Raw genomic sequence first — 25440 nt, 5'->3', positions numbered from 1 at the left:
CTTCTCCTAATTTCCACACTCCGAATTTTCTGCATAATATTTACACCACACATTGCCCTTAGACAGGACATCTCCACTGCCTCCAACCGTCTCCTCGCTGCTGCATTTACCACCCAAGCTTCACATCCATATAAGAGTGTTGGTACTACTATACTTTCATACATTCCCTTCTTTGCCTCCATAGATAACGTTTTTTGACTCCACATATACCTCAACGCACCACTCACATTTTTTCCCTCATCAGTTCTATGATTAACCTCATCCTTCATAAATCCATCCGCCGACACGTCAACTCCTAAGTATCTGAAAACATTCACTTCTTCCATACTCCTCCTCCCCAATTTGATATCCAATTTTTCTTTATCTAAATCATTTGATACCCTCATCACCTTACTCTTTTCTATGTTCACTTTCAACTTTCTATCTTTACACACATTCTCAAACTCATCCACTAACCTTTGCAATTTTTCTTTAGAATCTCCCATAAGCACAGTATCATCAGCAAAAAGTAACTGTGTCAATTCCCATTTTGAATTTGATTCCCCATAATTTAATCCCACCCCTCTCCTGAACACCCTAGCATTTACTTCTTTTACAACCCCATCTATAAATATATTAAACAACCATGGTGACATTACACATCCCTGTCTAAGACCTACTTTTACCGGGAAGTAGTCTCCCTCTCTTCTACACACCCTAACCTGAGCCTCACTATCCTCATAAAAGCTCTTTACAGCATTTAGTAACTTACCACCTATTCCATATACTTGCAACATCTGCCACATTGCTCCTCTATCCACTCTATCATATGCCTTTTCTAAATCCATAAATGCAATAAAAACTTCCCTACCTTTATCTAAATACTGTTCACATATATGCTTCAATGTAAACACTTGATCTACACATCCCCTACCCACTCTGAAGCCTCCTTGCTCGTCCGCAATTCTACATTCTGTCTTACCTCTAATTCTTTCAATTATAACCCTACCGTATACTTTTCCTGGTATACTCAGTAAACTTATTCCTCTATAATTTTTACAATCTCTTTTGTCCCCTTTCCCTTTATATAAAGGGACTATACATGCTCTCTGCCAATCCCTAGGTACCTTCCCCTCTTTCATACATTTATTAAACAAAAGTACCAACCACTCCAACACTATATCCCCCCCTGCTTTTAACATTTCTGTCATGATCCCATCAGGTCCAGCTGCTTTACCCCCTTTCATTCTACGTAATGCCTCACGTACCTCCACCACACTTACATTCTGCTCTTCTTCACTCCTAAAAGATGGTATACCTCCCTGGCCAGTGCATGAAATTACCGCCTCCCTTTCTTCCTTAACATTTAAAAGTTCCTCAAAATATTCTCGCCATCTACCCAATACCTCCATCTCCCCATCTACTTACTCCCCTACTCTGTTTTTAACTGACAAATCCATATTTTCCCATATTTGCTACATCATACCTTGTATATTTATTTATCCTCTTTTTCATAAAATATGTATTACTTATTACCAAATTTCTTTCTACACATAGCTCAATTAAAGGCTCCCCATTTACATTTACCCCTGGCACCCTATCAAATTGGGGAGGAGGAGTATGGAAGAAGTGAATGTTTTCAGATACTTGGGAGTTGACGTGTCGGCGGATGGATTTATGAAGGATGAGGTTAATCATAGAATTGATGAGGGAAAAAAGGTGAGTGGTGCGTTGAGGTATATGTGGAGTCAAAAAAACGTTATCTCTGGAGGCAAAGAAGGGAATGTATGAAAGTATAGTAGTACCAACACTCTTATATGGGTGTGAAGCTTGGGTGGTAAATGCAGCAGCGAGGAGACGGTTGGAGGCAGTGGAGATGTCCTGTTTAAGGGCAATGTGTGGTGTAAATATTATGCAGAAAATTCGGAGTGTGGAAATTAGGAGAAGGTGTGGAGTTAAAAGTATTAGTCAGAGGGCAGAAGAGGGGTTGTTGAGGTGGTTTGGTCATTTAGAGAGAATGGATCAAAGTAGAATGACATGGAAAGCATATAAATCTATAGGGGAAGGAAGGCGGGGTAGGGGTCGTCCTCGAAAGGGTTGGAGAGAGGGGGTAAAGGAGGTTTTGTGGGTAAGGGGCTTGGACTTCCAGCAAGCGTGCGTGAGCGTGTTAGATAGGAGTGAATGGAGACGAATGGTACTTGGGACCTGACGATCTGTTGGAGTGTGAGCAGGGTAATATTTAGTGAAGGGATTCAGGGAAACCGGTTATTTTCATATAGTCGGACTTGAGTCCTGGAAATGGGAAGTACAATGCCTGCACTTTAAAGGAGGGGTTTGGGATATTGGCAGTTTGGAGGGATATGTTGTGTATCTTTGTGTGTGTATGCTTCTAGACTGTTGTATTTCTGAGCACCTCTGCAAAAACAGTGATAATGTGCGAGTGTGGTGAAAGTGTTGAATGATGATGAAAGTATTTTCTTTTTGGGGATTTTCTTTCTTTTTTGGGTCACCCTGCCTCGGTGGGAGATGGCCGACTTGTTGAAAAAAAAAAAAAAAAAATTTAACTTTTGCTTTAAAGCTGTTAGAACAAATTCCCTGGAGGTATAAAAACTTTAAGGTTTTTCCAGAGGCAGTTTACTGCTATATTTGTTGTTGTCCTATGAACTCACTGCAGGGGGGTCACCATCTTACCAAAAACTCCTCAGGTTACACACATTCACACTTAACCCTTTCAGGGTCCAAGGCCCAAATCTGGAGTCACGCACCAGTGTCCAAGAATTTTCAAAAAAAAAATTTGTTATTTTTTCTTATGAAATCGTAGAGAATCTTTTTGTGAAGGTAATAAAACAAAAAGTACGAAATTTGGTGGAAAATTGACGAAATTATGCTCTCGCGAATTTTGATGTGTCAGCGATATTTACGAATCGGCGATTTTGCCGACTTTGACTCCCATTTTAGGCCAATTACATTATTCCAATCAACCAAATTCTTAGCTATTTCACTAGTATTACTTCTATTCTATCGATTGAGCACAAGAAATCGCCAAGTCAACTGTTTCAACTACAAAATAAAGTGATCGGAAATTGTTAATTTGGCCAATTTAACACAAAGTTCAAAATATTCCAATTTCAAAATAGGGTCCAGAATAAACAATGTAGGCATTCCTGGCACTAAACTAACATTTCCTCTGTTCATTAGTTATGTTTTGAGGCTTTACAAATAAATTCCATTTTGATTTTTTATTCACATAATGAATTTTTATTCACACCAAAAAATAGAAGATTTACTGTTATGCAATACTGTAATAATTGTATAAATATCACCACCATATTTGTGAATGTATATTAGACCCACCAGCTGACGTGTATTAGATGTGTGAGGTCGTTTGTTTACTTTTGAATATCGGCAAAAATTTAACATTTCCGCTACTTTGAGCTCAGTTTCAAGCCATTTCCAGTGCTAAAACCAATAAAAATCATCTCTATTTCTGTAATATGTCTTCCATTCTATCAAATGAGACCAAGAAATCGCAAATACAACTATAAAAAACATACGAAAAAACACTGCAAAGTTGCTGTTTTAATCGAAAAATCATGATTTCATTTTTTTTCTCTCATTATACACAGTGTGCTGCAGGATCTGTTTTATGTGGTGCACACATACCACATAGATGTATTCTCTCATATCTAGGCCCAAATGTACCCCTCACAGTTTATCAGAGTGAGCTGAGCTCATGGCGTAGATCTACGGTTTGGACACTCACCGTAAAGCCGTAGATCTGCCATGTTAGTACTGTATATATATTTAACTTTTGCTTTAAAGCTGTTAGAACAAATTCCCTGGAGGTATAAAAACTTTAAGGTTTTTCCAGAGGCAGTTTACTGCTATATTTGTTGTTGTCCTATGAACTCACTGCAGGGGGGTCACCATCTTACCAAAAACTCCTCAGGTTACACACATTCACACTTAATAATAAGGCACTTAGGAATTAATCACTGTTTTGCAAGTGCCAATTTGCAGTTCAAATACAGTATATGTGAAGCATTAACATCCTTTCCACAATTGTTTTCTATTCAGATGACTTGTTGCTAATTTGAAAAATCAGGAATGCCATGTTAGTAACCTCTGTATATATGAATTTAGTATCCTTTTTAGTGTATTTGGGCATTCTAACACTGTATTTTAAATTTCCATTGTTTGAATCTTTTTATATGCAAAATGACCAACAATTTTTTTTTTATTTGTCTGGTTGTAGGTTGTGCAGTTTGGGCTGAATCATGAGACAGGGTCAGTGATCGAAGGTCAGCCAGTGAGTGTGAAGGATCTTCTCAAAGACCTGTATGAGCGTGCATGCCATGCCAAGCACTGGGCACTTGTTCGGCACACTGCTGGTAGGTCATTACATAAAGTTTATTGTATCAAGGCTGGAGGTAGGCTATGAGAAAATTTGTGATATAATGTTACCTTTTTTTCCACTTTTCTGTATACCTATACCACAACACAATATGATAGTCTACCATATTGTCTTCATCTACATTTCACTCACGGAATACTGTCTTCCCAATACAGTGGACCCCCGGTTAACAATATTTTTTCATTCCAGAAGTATGTTCAGGTGCCAATACTGACTGAATTTGTTCCCATAAGGAATATTGTAAAGTAGATTAGCCCATTTCAGACCCCCAAACCTACACGTACAAACGCACTTACATAAATACACTTACATAATTGGTCGCATTGGGAGGTGATCGTTAAGCGGGGGTCCACTGTATTTACCCTTTATTGTTCATGGCTAAACTCATACCTGCTTCTTGTATTTTCCCATCCATGATAATTAGAGTATGAAGCATTTACAGTACACCTACCATCCAACTTACAACCTGTTCGGCATACGACCACTCAACTTACGACCATGTTTTGTATGCAAATGTTCTGAGAAATAAACAGCTGTTTGTGTTGTACACTGTGTTTCTCCTAAACCTTACAGTATAAAATACAGTACTAACAGCATAAAAATTAGAGTAAAAAATTAAATACCAAAATAAAACAATAAAATAAAATCATTATATAATGTGATGCTGATATTCAGTAGTAAGGTTTGACTTGCGTCCGTTTTGACTTAAGACCAGTTAGTCGGAACCAAGCTTGGTCCTTTTTTTTTTTTTTTTTATAACAAGTCGGCCGTCTCCCACCGAGGCAGGGTGACCCAAAAAGAAAGAAAATCCCCAAAAAGAAAATACTTTTATCATCATTCAACACTTTTACCTCACTCACACATAATCTCTGTTTTTGCAGAGGTGCTCAGAATACGTACAACAGTTTAGAAGCATATATGTGAAGATACACAACATATCCCTCCAAACTGTCAATATCCCAAACCCCTCCTCTAAAGTGCAGGCATTGTATTTTCCATTTCCAGGACTCAAGTCCGGCTATATAAAATAACCAGTTTCCCTGAATCCCTTCACTAAATACTACCCTGCTCACACTCCAATAGCTCGTCAGGTCCCAAATACCATTTGTCTCCATTCACTCCTATCTAACACGCTAACGCACGCTTGCTGGAAGTCCAAGCCCCTCGCCCACAAAACCTCCTTTACCCCCTCCCTCCAACCTTTTCGAGGATGACCCCTACCCCACCTTCCTTACCCTACAGATTTATACGCTCTCCATGTTATTCTACTTTGATCCATTCTCTCTAAATGACCAAACCACCTCAACAACCCCTCTTCAGCCCTCTGACTAATACTTTTATTAACTCCACACCTTCTAATTTCCACACTCCGAATTTTCTGCATAGTATTTACACCACACATTGCCCTTAGACAGGACATCTCCACTGCCTCCAACTGTCTCCTCGCTGCAACGTTTACAACCCAAGCTTCACACCCTTATAAGAGTGTTGGTACTGCTACACTTTCATACATTCCCTTCTTTGCCTCCATAGATAACATTTTTTTGTCTCCACATATATCTCAGTGCACCACTCAGGGAGGTACTACTGTCCTGCCAAGTGAGTGTAAAACAGAAGCCTGTAATTGTTTTACATGATTGTAGGATTGCTGGTGTCTTTTGTCTGTCTCATTAATATGCAAGATTACAGGTATGTCTTGCTACTTCTACTTACACTTAGGTCACACTACACATACATGTACACGTTTATTTATACACACTCATTTGAGTTTTCTTTGATTTTATCTTACTAGTTCCTGTTCTTAGTACTTTTCCTTTTATATCCATGGGGAAGTGGAATATGAATCTTTCCTCCGTAAGCCATGTGTGTTGTAAAAGTCAAGTAAAATGCCAGGAACAATGGGCTAGTAACCCTTTTTCCTGTAATGATTACTAAAAAGAATAAGATGGATGGTAGGTGTACTACTGAATTACATTATTTTCACTTGTTTGCTGATTACCATTACCAACTGCTTCAGTTGCTGTACCTGGCAGCTATATAATCACACAGGTATATAATCACACTGTAGCTAGATTTGTATAAGCTTATGTGAAGGCCCTAAGCTAATGCGAGATTATGTATGGTTACATTTTTGCTCAGTTTACACCTAAAAGCTTGAATATCTCATTGACAATAGGAGCTGTCTGGTAGTGGCTCTGAAGATTATCTTCACAGATCCCAGTCTCAGACTAGGCCTCCTAGATTGGAAAGGAACTATTACAGGAATAAGAACTATTAAGAAGTATAATTCATAAGAAAGTAAAAATACATATGTACTTGATATTACTAATTGTTTGTAAAATTTACCTGTCATCTTGCATGTTCATGAGACAAAAAAAGATCATCAATTCTGCCAGGGTGTAATAAATTAGCAGGTTTCCATTTCACACTCATTTAAGAGTATGGTAGTGCCTTCTGGGATGCTTGCTGTCTACCAACCTAATTTAAGCAGTCTACCAATTATCTCATACTAAGAAATCAAGCTTTGGTGACAATCTTAAAAGTTTTAATCTGTAACATTAAACTAAATAATATTTAATAAGAGCTGTAGATATCAACATGAACCTCCTTCATTCTGAAGATCTGCAAGTAGCTAGTTTCCTAAACAACATGTATGATTGCTTTTTAATGTCATCAATTAACACATCTACAGGTCCCCTCAAGGGAGGTTCCTTGATGCTGGTGAGGGGCTCGTGATCTAGGGAATTGGATCTGTGCTCCAGTTTCTGAATTGAGCCTGAATACCTTCCACCCCCTCCCCCCCACATGAGCTGTATAATCCTATGGGTTTAGTGCTCCCCCATGATTATAATAATAACACATCTACATGAATTAATGAGTCCACTACATCCTGCTCCAATATAGCAGCTTAATAAAAGAGGCATTATTTTCCCACTATTCTAATTGTTTCTTGCTGGTGATAATTTTGAAACATCTGCAATAACACATTCAGTCTCCATGATGATCAGGGGTGAATAACTTTATATAATGTAGCAGTCACAAACATTGTCTGGCAGAGAGAATTTAATAATACTCAACACTAGCTCATATTTCCAACTATTCCTAGAAAAAATCAGCGCCTCTACAATTTAGTTAGCTCTTGCTAACTAACAGCATCCTTAGATCCATTGACAATATGTTCAGCTTAGCTATGAAAAAATAGACTGGACTTAATGTCCTTGGAAATAGCAAAAAAAGAAAATAATCACTAAACAAATTTAAGAAAGAAATTAAACTACTACTGTGTGCATAATATGGTAATAATAATAATAATAATAATAATAATAATGTGTAAAACAGAAACATGTAATTGTTTTACATGATGGTAGGATTGCTGGTGTCTTTTTTTAATGTCTCATAAACATGCAAGATTTCAGGTACGTCATGCTACTTCTACTTACACTTAGGTCACACTACACATACATGTACAACCATATGTACACACACCCCTCTGGGTTTTCTGCTATTTTCTTTCTAGTTCTTATTCTTGTTTATTTCCTCTTATTTCCATGGGGAAGTGGAACAGAATTCTTCCTCCGTAAGCCATGCGTGTTGTAAAATGCGACTAAAATACCCGGGGCAAGGGGCTAGTAACCCCTTCTCTTGTATAAATTACTAAATTTAAAATGAGAAACTTACGTTTTTTTTTGGGGGGGGGGCAACCCTGCCTCGGTGGGATACGGCCAGTTTGTTGAAAGAAGAAGAAATAATAATAATATTGAATACATAGGGTTAACCACTTACGTTGTACAGGTCGAAAAAAGGACTGCTTTTTAATTTGCTTTCATATGTAGCACTCGTTAAGATTATTAAGTTTGTCAGTTTTTTAGTTTTGCTTAGTAACATGTTTTTTGCTACCTAGGCATGCTAGGTAAGCGTGTAGAAGACTTGGCAAAGGCTGTCACTGATCTTCTAGTACGGCAGAAGCAAGTAACAGTGGGCCTGCCACCACACAATGAGGTGACCATCACCGCACCTCTCCCCTCGTCTGATTTGCGAATGCTGATCCATGAGGCATATGGAGCGGATGAATCTACAGCAATGTTGACTCAAGAGTTGCTGGTATATTTGGCAATGTTCATCCGCACTGAACCAAGCCTATTCCTGGAGATGCTGAGGCTGCGTGTGGGTCTCATCATTCAGGTAAAGATTTTTCCTTCTCATTTCAACACTGTTTTCATTGTGTGTTGTATGTATTTTTTTGTGCCTTTGAATGCTGAGTGACCTATAAGGTCCAAGTGCTCCATAAATGTCATAATTACTATTCATTACTGCATGCTTCTGGCAAAACAGTGTTTGAATGAATTACAGTGAATGTGTTTCCTCTTTTTTGGGGTCACCTTGGGAGATGTTTAGCATATTAAAAAAAAATTTACATTGAGCATTCAACCTAACCTTATTTTTTCATGACTGTTAATGAAAGTGTATGGGTATTTTTTTAACTTAATTTTTCTAATTTACCTTTTAGTTGTTACTGTGCAACAAAGTAGACATTTATTTCAAGTGTTTTCATATTATTTTTATGTACAAACTAGACAAATTATCAGCCATAGTATATTATGGTTACTGACACAATCTACCTAGCGTATTGCAGAATAGTCATTGTTTGTTAATTAAGGTATTTATGGCTGAAATTGAATTCATTGGATAGATCCTCATTAGTGTTTGTGTTGAGCTCAAGTTTGCTGACCAGTTAGCCTAGTTTACCCATGAAATTACCACTACAGGGGAATCAAAATAGGTACCAGATCATCCATTGATTATTCTTTTACGTTGAGCATCATTGGTCTGTGTGAGCACCTTTGTGCAGTTTTATTGAAAATGGTGTAAAATACTGACAAGTTGAAGATTAAGAAACATGTGCAATGGTTGGGTATCTCTGTTGTTGAAACATTTTGCCCACACAGTAAGTTTCTTTAGTCAAAAATAGAGGCAGCAAGTGTAGTAGTGAAATGAAGATTATTCAATTCAATTCAAATTCAAAGTTTATTCTCTATAAGGATTACAATGCTGAGTTTACAGAATTTGGGTATTGTGTGGTTTACATGTAGTAAAATAATAATTACAGAGTGTACCACTAGAACACCTAGCATGGCTAGGCATTTCCGGCAGACTTAGTTCAAATCTTAAATTTAAAACATTACAAAGTATGAGGTAAGTTGGTATTATGGCTAAGTGACTAAGTACTAGTTTGTGAGTTTAACAATGTGAATGCTTTTGTTTTGGCACAATACATAGTTTCAGTATTGGAGTATCACAGGCCAACTTATGACTAGTTAGGATTCATTATTTTAAGATTGAGATTGATATTTCTTTTTATGGTCAAATGGGTGAGCGAGTGTAAGTGTGAACCACCAGGTGGTATTCGTGTAATTAGTTGACAGGGTGTATCAGGGAGATAAGATGTTTTCTAATGGTAGTTTTGAAGGTGATGAATGTGTCTGCAGTTCTAGAGTTTTCAGGTAGGGTGTTCCAGATTTTAGGGCCTTTGACATACATTGAATTTTTGTAAAGATTTAGTCGGACACGGGGAATGTCATAGAGATGTTTGTGTCTGGTGTTATGCCTGTGGGTTCTGTCACAACTATCAAGAAAGCATTTTAGGTCAAGATTAATATTGGAATTTAAGGTCCTGTAGATGTAGATTGCACAGTAGTAAGTGTGGATGTACTGAACAGGGAGTAAGTTTAGATCTATGAAGAGTGGGGAGGTGTGTTGCCAGGGATGGGATTTAGTGATTATTCTTACTGCGGCTTTTTGTTGGGTTATTATTGGCTTTAGGTGTGTTGCTGCAGTTGATCCCCAAGCACAAATAGCATAGGGGAGGTATGGATAAATAAGTGAGTGGTATAGTGTGAGAAGGGCATTTTGCGGCACGTAGTATCGTATCTTGGAGAGGATTCCAACCATCTGGGATACTTTTTTGGTTGTGTTGGATATGGGTGCTGGATATGGGTGCTGAAATTCAGGTTGTTGTCGAGGTATAGGCCTAGGAATTTGCCCTCATTATGTCTGGCAATTAGAGTGTTGTCGATCTTAATGTTGATTTGCGCATCTCCTGCTCTGCTACCAAACATAATGTAGTAGGTTTTGTCAGTGTTAAGCGTAAGTTTATTGGCTGCCATCCAAGTCAATATTTTGATCAGCTCCTCGTTAACAATGGTGTTGAGGGTGGCAAGATTAGGATGAGAGATGACATAAGTCGTGTCATCAGCAAAGAGAATGGGGTTCAGGTGTTGGGATACGTTTGGAAGTTCATTGATGTATATGAGGAAGAGCAGGGGACCAAGGACACTTCCCTGCAGAACTCCAGTATCAAGTGGCCGTGTTGTTGATGCTGTGTCTTTAATGGTGACATACTGATACCTATTAGTAAGGTAAGATTTGAAATATGCAAGCGCATGGCCTCTTATACCATAATGGTCAAGTTTGTGGAGTAGGATGCCGTGGTCTACTGTGTCAAAAGCTTTTCTTGGGTCAATAAAAATTCCTAGTGGATATTCCTTATTTTTCAATGCTGTGTAAAGCAGATCTAGCATTTTTATGATTGCATCATTAGTGCTTTTATTTTTCCTGAATCCAAATTGGCTGGGGTTGAGTATGTTTTGTGCCTTTATAAATGAATATAGTCTCCTGTGCACGAGTTTCTCAAAGATTTTGGATAGCAATGGTAAGTTTGATATTGGCCTATAGTTGTTTAAATCTGTAGGGTCACCACCTTTATGTATTGGTGTAACCCTTGCCATCTTGAGTAGTTTTGGGAAGGTGCTAGTTTCTAGTGACTTGTTAAAAAGAAATGAAATAGCATGCGAAAGGACATGGGCCGCTCGCTTGTACAATAATGGTGGGACATGAGACAGATTCCCTGAGTTATTTTTAAGTGACTTTATAATCTCGGTGACTTCTGTGGGCTCAGTTGGTGCAAGATAGAAGGAATTTGGGAAATTCCCATCTAGGTAGTCCCCGGCATGGGCATTGGTACGTGGGATTTTATTGGCGAGATTAGAACCTATGGTTGAGAAGAAGTCGTTTATCTTGTTAGCTGTGTCAGTGGGATGCAGTGATGTTTCATTAGGTTTAGTTAGAGCAATATTCTTGGTTTTTTTAAGTTTGTGGGTCCCTAGAATCTGAGAGAGTGTTTTCCAGGTCTTTTTTATATCTCCTCTTGTGTCAGTGAATCTACTGGAGTAGTAGTGTTGTTTGGCTTTCTTTATTACTTTGGTGAGAACTGATGAATAGTGTTTAAGAATATCATTGTGTATTAAGCCCTGTCTATATTGCTTTTCATATTGGTGTTTCTTATCAATGGATTTAAGAATGGTGCTGGTTAGCCATGGGCAACCAAGCCGTTTGTTTGTGATCTGTTTCGTTTTTATAGGACAATGTTTGTTGTATAGTCTAAGTAATTTGTTAAGAAAAATGTCTGTCCAGTCATCAATACCATTGGCCTTGGAGAATTCTGTAGGCCAGTCAACAGTCTCTAGGTCGGCTGTGAACTTCCTTATTGAGGCCTCGTCATGGAGTCCAAATGAAACTTTGTTGTATTCAAGTGGTGGTTTACTAATGTTTGTCAGGAGGAAGGTAGGGTAGTGGTCTGTAGTGCTATCTGTGATTATCCCTGATTTAAGGGGGGCTAGTATATTGGTCCATATGTGGTCTATTATGGTTGCACTTGTCTCAGTGAGCCTGGTTGGTTTAGTTATTGTTGGTATGAGAAGTGTGTTGTTCATATTGTTGATTAAATCAGTTACAGGCTGATCATCTAGTAGGCCAAGGTTGATGTTGAAGTCTCCAGCTAAGAGAAGGTGGTGCTTATTCATTTGTCTGTTTGTTATTAGTGCCTTTAATTTCTCACTGAAATTTGGGATGTTTGTGTGGGGTATCCGGTAAATGGCACCGATTGTTATAGGCGTCTTAAGGTTTTTTACAGTAAAATTAGCAAAAATTTATTCCCCATATTCATCACTAAAGCAAGTGGTGCTAATACAAGATAATTGGTTAGAGTAATAGATTGCATTACCACCCCAACTTGGTATGGTCTGCAGTTGTGGATTGCTGTGTATCCTGGTAGAGGGTAGATATCTATTGTGTCCTGCTTAAGCCAGGTCTCAGTAAGAATAATGCAGGAGAAGGGTGTGTTTAGTGATTCAAGGAGTGCCAAGAGGTCATCATAGTGTTTGCTTAAGGACCTGATGTTGTAGTTAAGTACTGATAGACTTTCAGCATTGTTTAGGATAGTGCTGGCTTGTGATGCTGTGTAATAAAGGCAGTTACTTTCCAATAGGTTTTGATTGGGTGTCAGATTATGGAGGTTTAGATCAGGGTCAACGTGATCAGTCATCTTCTAGGTTTAAATTATGGTTATTTATATCCTGAGTTGTATGTTGAGTTTTAGTACTGATATCTGTAGTGGTGGGAAGTTTGGACAAGTATATAGCTAAAACATTTTGGTCATATAGAGTATAGTCACCAATACACATAATGAAGTTGATGTTGTCTATGTGTTGTGCTGGAATGAGCTAAAGTACAACTAGGTATAAACTAATAATATAAAATTACAAATTAAAAATAGCACAAGACTCTCACTTGTAATTGCACTAAGGTCTAATGTAATGACTTTGGTATAGTCTATGTATTGAGCTAGAATGAGCTATAGTACAACTAGGTTTAATCTAATAATATAAAAATACAAATTAAAAATAGCACCAGACTCTCACTTGTAAATGCACTATGGTCTAATATAATGAATTTGGTATTGACTATGTATTGAGCTAGAATGAGCTATAGTACAACTGAGTTTAATCTAATGATATAAAAAAGACACAAGACTCTCAAGTAATTGCACTAAGGTGTTATATAAGTTGTTTACAAGAATTAGAGTATAACTAGATTTAAATTGATAAGATAAGGTAGCAAAAAATAAAATAAAAAGTAAAAAAAAAAAAAAAGAGGTAGTTGGTACTAGTTAGCAAAAGATAGTTAAGGGCCTTGAACAATAATATAATTGAAATATACACTAATTGCACACACAAAATAGTCACTAAGATATGAAAATCTTAGAGTAGGACTTATAATATAAACCTATAATATAAAAAAAAAACAAATTAAAATGGTACTTGCAATTGCACTAGGGTCTGATATAGGTTGTTAACAAGATCAAGAGTATAACTAGATTTAAATTGACAAAATAAAATTCACAAATTGAAGTACCAAAAGAATAATAAGTAAAAAAAATAACAATGGCAATGACTTGGTTATAATATGATAGTAAGATGGTAGACAGGTACACAGGTACACAGGTACAAAGGATAATATAAAGGTTGGAGTTGAATATACAAACTTGAAAATTTGGCAACAAAATGTTATGAAAAGTATAAAATAATGATTAATGTACAAAAGTAAAATTGACTGGTAGTAAATATGGTGTTTAATAAAATTTTAGGAAGTAATAATGATTACAAAAAAAAGTGAAAAAGTAATGTTTATTTCATTCAATATTGCACTGGTAGTTATACTTGAGGTTATTTGGCAGTACAAGGTAATTAAGAGTACTCTAAGATAGTAAATGTGGTATTAAAACAGGTTATGGTAATTAGACAAGTAATGGTAATTAAATGATGTCAAAAATGTTAAGAGTAAATTGTACTGGTAGTAAAAATGGTAATTAATTATTAATTTTAGTAAGTAATATCAATTAATAGTATTTAAAAAAATGAGGTAGTAATATGGACAGAGAAAGTATCAATTCAGCTAATATTTAAGCAAACAATAGTAAATAAGAAAATTACATAAGGTGACTTATGCTTACTAGTAAAATCACATAATGAGGTAGTTGATTATTTAATTACTAAGAGATTGGACTAAGAAATTTGAACAATAATGGAGCAAAACTTACACTACACTACGTAGGCTTTTAGGTTGGACATTGTTTAGTTATTCTCTGCAAGATTAGTATCCCTTGGAGATATGAGGTGGTCAGAAGAGTTCAGCTTCATGGGGCTGAACTCTTCTCCAGGCTGAGGGACTGATCACTTCATATCTCTAAGGTTGATGGACTGATTACATCATCATCATTTCACTACTACACCTGCTGCCTCTGTACAGTGGAACCTTGGTATTTGTGATTAATTTGTTCTAAAAAGTATGACAATAATTGAATCGTACAAAAACTGAAGCAATATTTCCCATAAGAAATAATGTAAATCCAATTAATCCGTTCTAGACACCCAAAAATGTTAACAAAAAATACATTCTATAGAGAACAGTTATAGTTTTACATACAGAAAACAGTGAGAAATAAATATAAATGACTAATGAAATGGATAAATGAACATTTAACATCACTTTTAACTTCATTGAAGACTCGTGTTAGAGTATGGAAGACAGCAAGGAGGGGAGAGGGAGGAGGAGAGGTTATTGTTTGGAAGGGGAATCCTCTTCCACAAGCAGTTCAGGTAACAAGGCCCTATCAAATGACTTCGAACAGGCAATAAATGACATGCCCATGCGCTCTGCCCCAGGGCCGGACTCATGGAACTCCGTGTTCATCAAGAACTGCAAGAAACCCCTATCACGTGCTTTTAACATCCTATGGAGAGGGAGCATGGACACTGGGGTCGTCCCACAGTTACTAAAAACAACAGACATAGCCCCACTCCATAAAGGGGGCAGTAAAGCAATAGCAAAGAACTACAGACTGATAGCACTAACATCAAATATCATAAAAATCTTTCAAAGGGTCCTAAGAAGCAAGGTCGTCACCCATCTAGAAACCCATCAGTTACACAACCCAGGGCAGCATGGGTTTAGAGCAGGTCACTCCTGTCTGTCCCAACTACTGGATCACTACGACAAGGTCCTGGATGCACTATTAGACAAAAAGAATGCAGATGTAATATACACAGACTTTGCAAAAGCCTTCGACAAGTGTGACCATGGCGTAATAGTGCACAAAATGCGTGCCAAAGGAATAACAGGAAAAGTTGGTAGATGGATCTATAATTTCCTGACAAACAGAATACAAAGCGAAGTAGTCAGCAGAGTAAAGTCTGAGGCAGCTACGGTGAAAAGCTCTGTTCCGCAAGACACAGTGCTCACTCCCATCTTGTTCCTCATCCTCATATCAGATATAGTCAGGGATATAAGCCACAGTACCATGTCTTCCTTTGCAGATGACACCCGAATCTGCATGACAGTATCTTCCATTGAAGACACTGCAAGGCTCCAGGCTGACATCAACCAAATCTTTCAGTGAGCTGCAGAATACAATGTGAAGTTCAACGATGAGAAATTTCAATTACTCCGATATGGTAAATGTGAGGAAATTAAAACTTCATCAGAGTATATAACAAATTCCAGCCACACAATAGGGCAAAAAACTTAACGTCAAAGATCTGGGAGTGATCATGTTGGAGGATCTCACCTTCAAAAACCATAACATTATATCAATCGCATCTGCTAGAAAATGACAGGATGGATAATGAGAACCTTCAAAACTAGGGATGCCAAGCCCATGATGACACTCTTCAGGTTGCTTGTTCTATCTAGGCTGGAATATTGCTGCACACTAACAGCACCTTTCAAGGCAGGTGAAATTGCTGAACTAGAAAATGTACAGAGAACCTTCACGGCACGCATAACTGAGATAAAACACCTCAATTACTGGGAACGCTTGAAGTTCCTGAACCTGTACTCCCTGGAATGCAGGCAGGAGAGATACATGATTATATACACCTGGAAAATCCTAGAGGGACTAGTACCAAACTTGCACACGAAAATCACTCCTTATGAAAGCAAAAGACTCCGCAGACGATGCAGCATTCCCCCAATGAAAAGCAGGGGTGCCACTAGCATGTTAAGAGAACACAATAAGTGTCAGGGGCCCAAGACTGTTCAACTGCCTCCCAGCATACATAAAGGGGACTACCAATAGACCCCTGGCTGTCTTCAAGCAGGCACTGGACAAGCACCTAAAGTCGGTACCTGACCAGCCGGGCCGTGGTTCGTACGTTGGATTGCGTGCGGCCAGCAGTAACAGCCTGGTTGATCAGGCCCTGTTCCACCATGAGGCCTGGTCACAGACCGGGTTGCAGGGGGCATTGATCCCTGAAACTCTCTCCAGGTAAACTCCAGGTAAACTGGCACTAGGACCAGCTTGAGAGTCATTGTACCCCTGTTGCAGAAAAAATCTCTCCATAGTGGTCTGTTTCTGGCATCTCTTTCAGATTTGCCTAAAATGGGACAAGATATTGTCATTGAACATGTTGCAGACACGGCTTGCAACAGCTTTGTTAGGGTGATATTTCTCCACAAAGCTTTGCAACTCACTCCATTTTGCACACATGTCCTTAATCACTGAAGATGGCACATTCTTCCCTCTCTCTTCCTCTTCCTCTGAAGCAATTTCCTCAGCTGCAGTCTCTTGCTGTTCCAGTTGAAGGCCTTGCAGCTCTTCAGTGGTTAGCTCTTCCCTGTGGCCATCCACCAACTCTTCCGCATCCTGGCCACTCAAATCCAACCCTATGGACTTTCCCAAAGACACAATGTTCTGTCATGTTTCTTGCCTTCTTTATCAAAGGGCTGGCACTTGGAACTTTCTCTGGCCCCATGGTGGCTTATTGAGCAGTCGCACTGAATAAAAAGGCACACTAAAACAATGGATTATCATGAAATTTTTCAGATGAACGTGCAGGGTGATGCTCACTCAACAAGAAACAAAGGCAGACTGAGTCATGAACACATGGGATGTTTTGTGTGGGTGCTTAAGTGACCGAGTCATGCGGATGCGTTTGGTACAGATCTTTTCAAATAGTATACAAAAGCCGAGCGGATGTACGAAAACTGGGACAAATTTTTGACAAAAAAAGACGTTGAAAACCGAATCCTCCGAAAACTGGGGCATACGAAAACCGAGGTTCCACAGTATTTGAAGAATCCTACTGTGTAGGCAAAATGATTCAACAACAAAGATACCCAACTGTTGCACATGTCTTAATCATTACCATTGTGCAGTCCGTGTGTGTGCTGCTGTGCAAGTTTTTTGTAGGTACCGTTTGATGTTATGGATTATTTTTGGTCATTTTTTGTAGGTGCCATTTGTCAAGCTTTGTAGATGTTGTGTATCATTCTTTGTACATACTGTATTATGTGTCATTCTTTTTATATATCATATGGCATTCTTTGTAGTTACCATATTGAATCTGAATGCCTCCTATTACCTCAGGTGCTGTATGACCCATATGGGTTTTGTGCTTCCCCATGAGTGTATTAATAATAACATTGTATGGAAGGTACTGTACCACATGATATTCTTTGTAAGTACCATATACTGTAACTTACTTTTAATAAATACAAGCATATAAATCTATAGGGGAAGGAAGGCGAGGTAGGGGTCGTCCTCGAAAGGGTTGGAGAGAGGGGGTAAAGGAGGTTTTGTGGGCAAGGGGCTTGGACTTCCAGCAAGCGTGCGTGAGCGTGTTAGATAGGAGTGAATGGAGACGAATGGTACTTGGGACCTGACGATCTATTGGAGTGTGAGGAGCGTAATATTTAGTGAAGGGATTCAGGGAAACCGGTTATTTTCATATAGTCGGACTTGAGTCCTGGAAATGGGAAGTACAATGCCTGCACTTTAAAGGAGGGGTTTGGGATATTAGCAGTTTGGAGGGATATGTTGTGTATCTTTATACGTATATGCTTCTAAACTGTTGTATTCTGAGCACCTCTGCAAAAACAGTGATTATGTGTGAGTGTGGTGAAAGTGTTGAATGATGATGAAAGCATTTTCTTTTTGGGGATTTTCTTTCTTTTTTGGGTCACCCTGCCTCGGTGGGAGACGGCCGACTTGTTGAAAAAAAAACAAAAAAAGTAAGAGGCATGGTGCAAGTGGAATAATTAAAAATTAGCTCATACTCTAATATCAACTACTTCGTGTTTTATACAAACAGTAAAAGCTATGATAATATAGTACTGATATACTTTTTAGGTCATGGCTTCAGAATTGGCACGAACCATTAAATGTGCTGCAGATGTGGCATCTGATCACTTACTTAACCTCTCTCCCTTTGAGATGAAGAACTTATTGCATCATATCATGTCTGGAAAGGAATTCAACATTGGCTCAGGTACTGTGCTTTCAAAAAAAATTTTTTGTTTTGAATGGGGTGAATAATCCACTTTTCACTCTTTCTACTAATGTATTATATATATGGCCTTGTTAAAGTTTCATTGATTTGTAATCTTCGTAAAATGTTACATTGCTGTTATCTCATTCACAAAAAACAAAACACAATTTGGAGAGGACACCTTAAACAATGTTTCACTCTGTCCTGAATCATTATCAGGGCAGTCTGAAATGTTATTTAAAGTTTGCTCTTAGTTGTGACAAGATATTATGACTTTTATTCTTCATTATCTTGTTCATTAGCATACCAAGTTTGGCCTGCCACCACTGCCTGCTCCAGTGGTCTATTAACTCTTGCTTATTGTTTTCCTTTATTATTTTTTGTCTTTCATCTTCAGTTCATCCTGCACCCACTGTATTTAAATTTCTAATCAAGATATGGTATGGTCATTTTTTCTTTGTGTAATTATTAGAAATAAATGGTGGTGTCAAGGGGGCTAATCTGGTGCTTTGCATTCACTCTTGTGCATGGTTACTCTTACAGCCTCATCCTCACAGTAACACACCAGAGTTGTGCATTAGTAACTGCAATATGTAGAACTGGTTGTGGCATTTGTGAAGAATTTATCTCTGAGTTAATATTTAGTCTATTCAGCCCTCAGAAAGCCCCCAAATTGAAATACTAATAAAAGTACCATAATAATGCATCTTCAAGATAAGTTCCCTAGCTTGCCCCTTCCAACCAGATTGCCACCCATAAGCCCCTTTTATATAGAAATTCAGGAGCTTCCACTGCTGGGAACCAAAAAGTTTTTGATGTGGAATTGGTAACTATTTTGAGAGTAATATCATTAGCCAATAACATACTTGTGATTAATTATTTTATTAAGGGTTTTTCTTTATTTTTTTATAAGTTGCATATCCATCATTCTAATTGATTCCAGTACAGGGGAGCCTCAACTTGGGAAAAGTTGCTGAATGAGTCATTTGTAGCCCTAAATTTGTGGAAATATGGCATAGCCAACAGGTGGTAAAATGAAACATTCAGCAAAAGGAGACCTTTATTAATAAAACTTTTTACCTTCATGAAGGTAAAACATCATGCTAATGAAGATCTTTCATTATGTCTTTTTATCACCCCTAAACCTGTTATCCAATACAGAGAATGTTAGTAAAAATTATAATTGTGTCACATGTTCAAAACTGCTGATTGGCACTCATGAAACACTCAAAATTGTTTTAATTTCTTCGCATACCGAGAAGGGTATCCCAGTATCCTATATGAGGCCCAAGAGCTGGAGATCAACACCTTGAAGAGGCTCAGGAGTTTTAGATGAAACTCAAGCAATAGTGGCTTAACATTCTCAAAGGACTCAGGAGCTGTAGATCAAAACTCTTAAGAGGGCCAGGAAATGTTCTGGGAGTCTTATTCATGTCCCTGTCATATAATAAAACCATAATCTCTCAGTCTATCTAAATTGCTCCTTACTAGCTGTATGCAAACTAACTTCTTAGAAACTTAAGCTGTAAAAATAATTATAATTTTTTTTTTTATGAAAATCATATATAAACAAAATTAAGTTATTTCACTGTCTTGCAGCATAAGCTAACTACAAGCCTCACATCACTGTACAGTGATAAATAACACTGACTCCAGTGTTCATTAGTCACTGCCTTACTGCATATCACTGTTACTGCATCATTCTCACTCTGGCTGCACAGTTTCACACCTCAGGACTACCACAGTACTTAGTCCAGAGTGACAGCCTCATATCACTAGCTTCTGTTCCAATAACACTTTACTTTACTGTGATAAAGCATACCCAGACATACCTCTCTGGTGTCCTTAAGAGTGTAACTGTAATACTCAAACATGTCTATATTTCTGTTTAGCCTGAATAGGATTGTATGACTGTAATCTGTACATGTCCATCCTTCCCTCATTTATCAGTCACTCTGATGAAACTCACTCAATCTCCCTTGTGTTTAATGAAATCACTCACTGACTGCCACTTAAACAAATGCTAAGTGTAGCCAAATGCAACTCTTGCTTTCTTACATTATTTTAAAAAACTTATATTTGTCTTTTGGTATTAATGACATCAGCTGCACTGCTGGAACATTACCACATTGATCGATTTATTAATTGTCCAAAATGCTCTGCACAAGCATGGGCTTTCTGCATGTACAACCAAATGTCATCCATCTCTGTACAAACATTGATTGTATCATGTGGAAATAAATCTTTAAACTTTGATTTTGAATTACTAAAGCAATGCAACTCTTGTTTTCTCAGGGTATTTTAAAGAACTTTTGGTGTTCAGTGACAGCAGTTGCATTGCTGGAATATTACTACATTCATTAATTAATTACTACACTTTGAGTTGAGGGTGTGTTCACATAAATGAAATCAGATTACCAATAAGATAGGTGGCCACAGTTCTGATGCTTTTAGTCTCTTAGGCTAAAATCTTACATTTGTTTTTAGAAACTACATTGACCCATAGTAGTATCTAGGGAGATACTACTGTTTTGTCATACAAATGTTCAGTTCTTGCACTCTGGTAGCATTGCTGGTCTTTTCTGTCTCATGTAAGATGACAGGTAAATCTTATAAACTTCCTGCATTCATTATAAAGTACACAAGTCTTGGCTTTCCTGTGTGTCTTAATAGTTTTTATTCCTGTAGTGTTTCTTTTTAGCACTTAATCCTCTAGTGTTTCCTTAGCAATTTAAGAGACCTCTTAAATTGCATTGTGTGTGACTTTTGTATTGATTGAGGATAAAAGGGTTTTAATGTTTGATATACAGTATAATTTTTAGTTAAATAATTATCTAATATATTTTTGCTTTACCAGTCTTACGCAAACGTGAAGGATTGCTTGCTGATGGTAAGCTTAGGTAGCTGAAGTCTGTTTTCATTGTCTTATATGAAGGATCTATTTTGGTATACTTGACTAATGAAGTAAGGGAATTTGTTTCATTATATTCCTTATGCAAGAGTCATTGAATGTTGATAGGTATTATTGTATATTGTTATTGATTCAACATATATTTCACATGCATTTAAGAAAATATTAAAATCCTAATCAAAATTAGATACACTTACCTGTTTACCTCATTGTAAGAATGGTATGCAATATTTTTCCTTCATATATGTCTTAAGATGAGAAACCCCTTTTTATGTGTAATGTAATATATCTAAATTTAGGATAACTTGTTCTAAATGGTAAATTGCTAGTTGCTTTCATAAAAGTGGGAGTCCTGTGGCTCCGTTGGTAGCACACTCGACTCTCACACTGAGTGTCCAGGGTTCGATCCCCAGTATGGGTGGAAATGTTGGGCATGTTTCCTTACACCTGCTGCCCCTGTTCACCTAGCAGTAAGTAGGTACCTGGGTGTTAGCCATCTAGTGTAGGTCACATGCTGAGGAGTAGTAGTATACCTTAGATAGGGCTTTGAAATGAGCCGAGGTAGGATAATAGCTCTTAGCCTGTAAAATTGATTTGTGTGAAAAAAGAGGAAAAGTTGCATTCATTTAGAATGCATGAATTTATACAAATAGTGTTTAACCCTTAAACTGTCCAAACGTAGATCTATGTTCAACTGCATAGCACTGAATATTTTGAAAAAAAAAAAATTAAAGAGGGCAATTTTCTGTGTGGTATAAGACCCCAAAAAAAAAAATTTTTAGGACCTGTACTTACCGAGATATAAGCCCGTGAAGTTGGTGCTAGATGCTCACTTGACAGCAACATCAACTCCTGCCACTTGCAGAAGTGTTGCCAATACAGTGGACCCCCGCCTTACGAACGCATCGCGTTACGTTAAATCCGCCATACGAAGCATTTAAACGCAAAAATTTTGCCTCGCCTCACGATAAAAAAAACTTGCCTTACGTGATTCATCCAGGATGCATCCCACGTGTGGCCTCAGCGGCAGTGTTTACAAGCCAGCCAGTCTGGTCGTATCTACGCATACATTCGGTACATTTCGCATTAGCCCAGTGTTTTTAGTGCTTGTAACTGCAAAATAAGTCACCATGGACCCCAAGAAAGCTTCTAGTGCCATCCCTGTGATAAAAAGGGTGAGAATTAGTATGGAGTTGAAAAAAAGAGATTAAGGAAATGTGTGCAAAGTGAGTTGAACTGCAAACCTTCACGGATGAAAATCACCCTGACACAGCTACTGCAAGCTGTGTTGGCACCCTGTACAAGGACAATGTTATGGCCCATTTTAGGAAAGTCTTAAAGAAACGGGAGGTACAGAGCTCTGTGGACAGATTTGTTGTGCGACAGAGGTCCAGTGACTCTCAAGCTGGTCCTAGTGGCATTAAAAGAAGAAGAGAAGTAACCCCGGAAAAGGACTTGCTACCTCAAGTCCTAATGGAAGGGGATTCCCCTTCTAAACAATAACTTCCACACTCACCCCTCCTCCCATCCCATCAATCATCACCAGATCTTCAATAAAGGTAAGTGTCATGTATTCTATTCTTAGTAGAGTAGTAATTGTGCATGTCTTCTTCAGTTTGTGTGTATTAAAATTAATATTTCATGTGGTAAAAAAAAATTTTTTTTTCATACTTTGGGGTGTCAGGAACGGATTAATTTGATTTCCATTATTTCTTATGGGGAAAATTAATTCGGCTAACTATGATTTCAGCTTATGATGAGCTCTCAGGAACGGATTAATATCGTAAGGCGGGGGTCCACTGTATTCCTTTTTTTCTCGCTTTTATTTTAATTTACAGTGATCCCTCAATTATCATCCTTAATCCATTCCTGGAAGTGAGACTAGTATCGAAATAGACGATTTTCGAATCAATTTTCCCCATAAGAAATAATGTAAATACAATTAATCCGTTCCTGACACCCAGAAGTATTAAAACAAAAAAATTTTTTACATGAAATACAGATGTAGTACATAAACAATACAATGGGACATGATGAATGAAACATTAACAGCGTAACACTTACCTTAATTGGTGATTCTTCTTAGTGTATGGAAGACTGGAGGAGGAGAGAGATTGCATTAGTTACTCTTTGGAAGGTGAATCCCCTTCCATCAACACCTCGGGTACCAAGTGCTTTTCTGGGGTTACTTCTCTTCTCTGTTTCTTAATGCCACTAGGACCAGCTTGAGAGTCACTGGAGTCCTGTCTCGCAAGAAAGTGTCCAGAGAGCTCTGCTTCTGGCGTCTCTTTAAAACTTCCCTAAAATGGGCCAAGACTCTGTCACTGTACAAGTTGCCGATATGGCTTGCAACATCTTTCTCAGGGTGATGTTTCTCCATAAATCTTTCCATCCTACCCCACATTTCAAAAATCTCCTTAATTTGTGAAGAAGGCAACTTCTTCCATCTCTCTTCCTCCTCTGCAGCAAGATTCTGAGCTGTGATCTGTTGCTGTTCTTGCTGAAGCTCTTGCAACTCCTCAGTGGTTAGCTCTTCGTTGTGGTCCTTCACCAACTCTTCCACATCCTCCAAACTCTCATCCAACCCCATGGAACTCCCCAATGCCACAATAGATTTCACAACTGACATAGGCTCATCAGGGTCAGCCACAAACCCTTCAAAATCCCTGTTGTGGACACAATCTGGCCACAATTTTCTCCAAGCAACAACAGCTTCCTTGATTTCTTTTTTCTTTGCCACGATGGAAGATATAGTTGTATGGGGTTTGTTGGTAGGTAAGACACATAGGCAACAGTTAGGCAACTTTATTCCAAAATGTTTCGCCTACACAGTAGGCTTCTTCAGTCGAATACAGAAAGTAGGCAGGAACAGTAGAGAAGACAATGTAATCAGTCCATCACCCAATACCTGTCGGTATTGTATACCATTTTGATGTTCATGGGGTTTGTTATACAACCTGGCCAGTTCGGCCACACGTACGCCACTTTCATATTGTTCAATGATGTTTTTCTTAAATTCAGTCGTATTTCTCACCTTCTTTATCAAAGGCTTGGCAATAGGAGCTTTCTTTGGAGCCATGGTAGCTTATTTAGCACTTGCAAGCACTAAAATGAATGGAATATTATGAAATACTTCGTATGAACACATGAGGGGACCGTCGCTCACTGGTAGACAATGGCACACTGGCTGGGAAGGGAGGCCGAGGCGGCTCACAGCCGTGAGTACGCGTCCAGGACGAAGGACGATTAGCAAGTTAACGGACCATTTGCGAGCCAATGTTTAGATGAAATAACGCGGCGATTTCCGAAATGGACGACTTTCAGGCCGGACGATTATTGAGGGACCACTGTATATATTTTTTATGTTCTGATAATTACAATTTATAATAGTTCTTGTGATTTCATAGCCACTCTTTGTTTTGACACTAATATTAGGTACTGAAATAGTACTCAAATAGTCACAATTACACTGGCAGGTGAACATTTCATCTGCCTTGGTCATTTACTATTGTCTAGAAATATATACAAAGTATTTATAGGTCCCAGTAATGTTTTGAACATGCTGGAGGATACCTTGAAGCATGGTGTTATGACAAGTGTCAGTAAACTGACAGGCAGTGACACTTGATGAATGTGCACTCAGGGAACCCTCACTTTATTTGTTTTCACTGTTACAAACATGTCTGTCTCTGTAGCTCTGTTTATCTGTCTTTCTGTCTGCCTGTGTGTGTGTGTGTGTCTTTCCGTCTGCTTTTCGTCTCTGTCTCAGGGAGCGGCTTGTAAAACTGTTGGTTTACAAGCCACTCCCTGATTCCTGAGCAAGTGAAAATGCATATTGCATCATGGTGCTGAGGGTATCAAATGTTTTAGATAAAGAAAAATTGGATATCATATTGGGGAGGAGGAGTATGGAAGAAGTGAATGTTTTCAGATATTTGGGAGTTGACGTGTCAGTGGATGGATTTATGAAGGAT

At 38.1% G+C, this 25440-nt stretch overlaps 1 protein-coding gene across 15 annotated transcripts in view; it reads left to right on the top strand.

Annotated features, from left to right (window-relative positions):
* Positions 1 to 25440, top strand: part of LOC128699776 (probable phosphorylase b kinase regulatory subunit alpha) — a 353571-nt gene that overhangs the window by 240751 nt on the left and 87380 nt on the right. For 12 of the 15 annotated variants that reach the window (XM_070102279.1, XM_070102274.1, XM_070102271.1 and 9 more), the window contains 4 exons: positions 4235 to 4370; positions 8295 to 8575; positions 18417 to 18555; positions 21413 to 21445. In XM_070102279.1, coding sequence (XP_069958380.1) covers positions 4235 to 4370; positions 8295 to 8575; positions 18417 to 18555; positions 21413 to 21445 — 589 coding nt within the window. The remainder of the gene's footprint in view (positions 1 to 4234; positions 4371 to 8294; positions 8576 to 18416; positions 18556 to 21412; positions 21446 to 25440) is intronic. The other 3 variants (XM_070102275.1, XM_070102273.1, XM_070102270.1) reach the window with 1 other exon arrangement.

The sequence above is a fragment of the Cherax quadricarinatus genome, chromosome 81 (assembly GCF_038502225.1).
Source record: "Cherax quadricarinatus isolate ZL_2023a chromosome 81, ASM3850222v1, whole genome shotgun sequence".
NCBI lineage: Eukaryota > Metazoa > Arthropoda > Malacostraca > Decapoda > Parastacidae > Cherax > Cherax quadricarinatus.
Note: the sequence above shows the minus strand (reverse complement) of the source record. Positions and strands in the feature narration are given on the sequence as shown.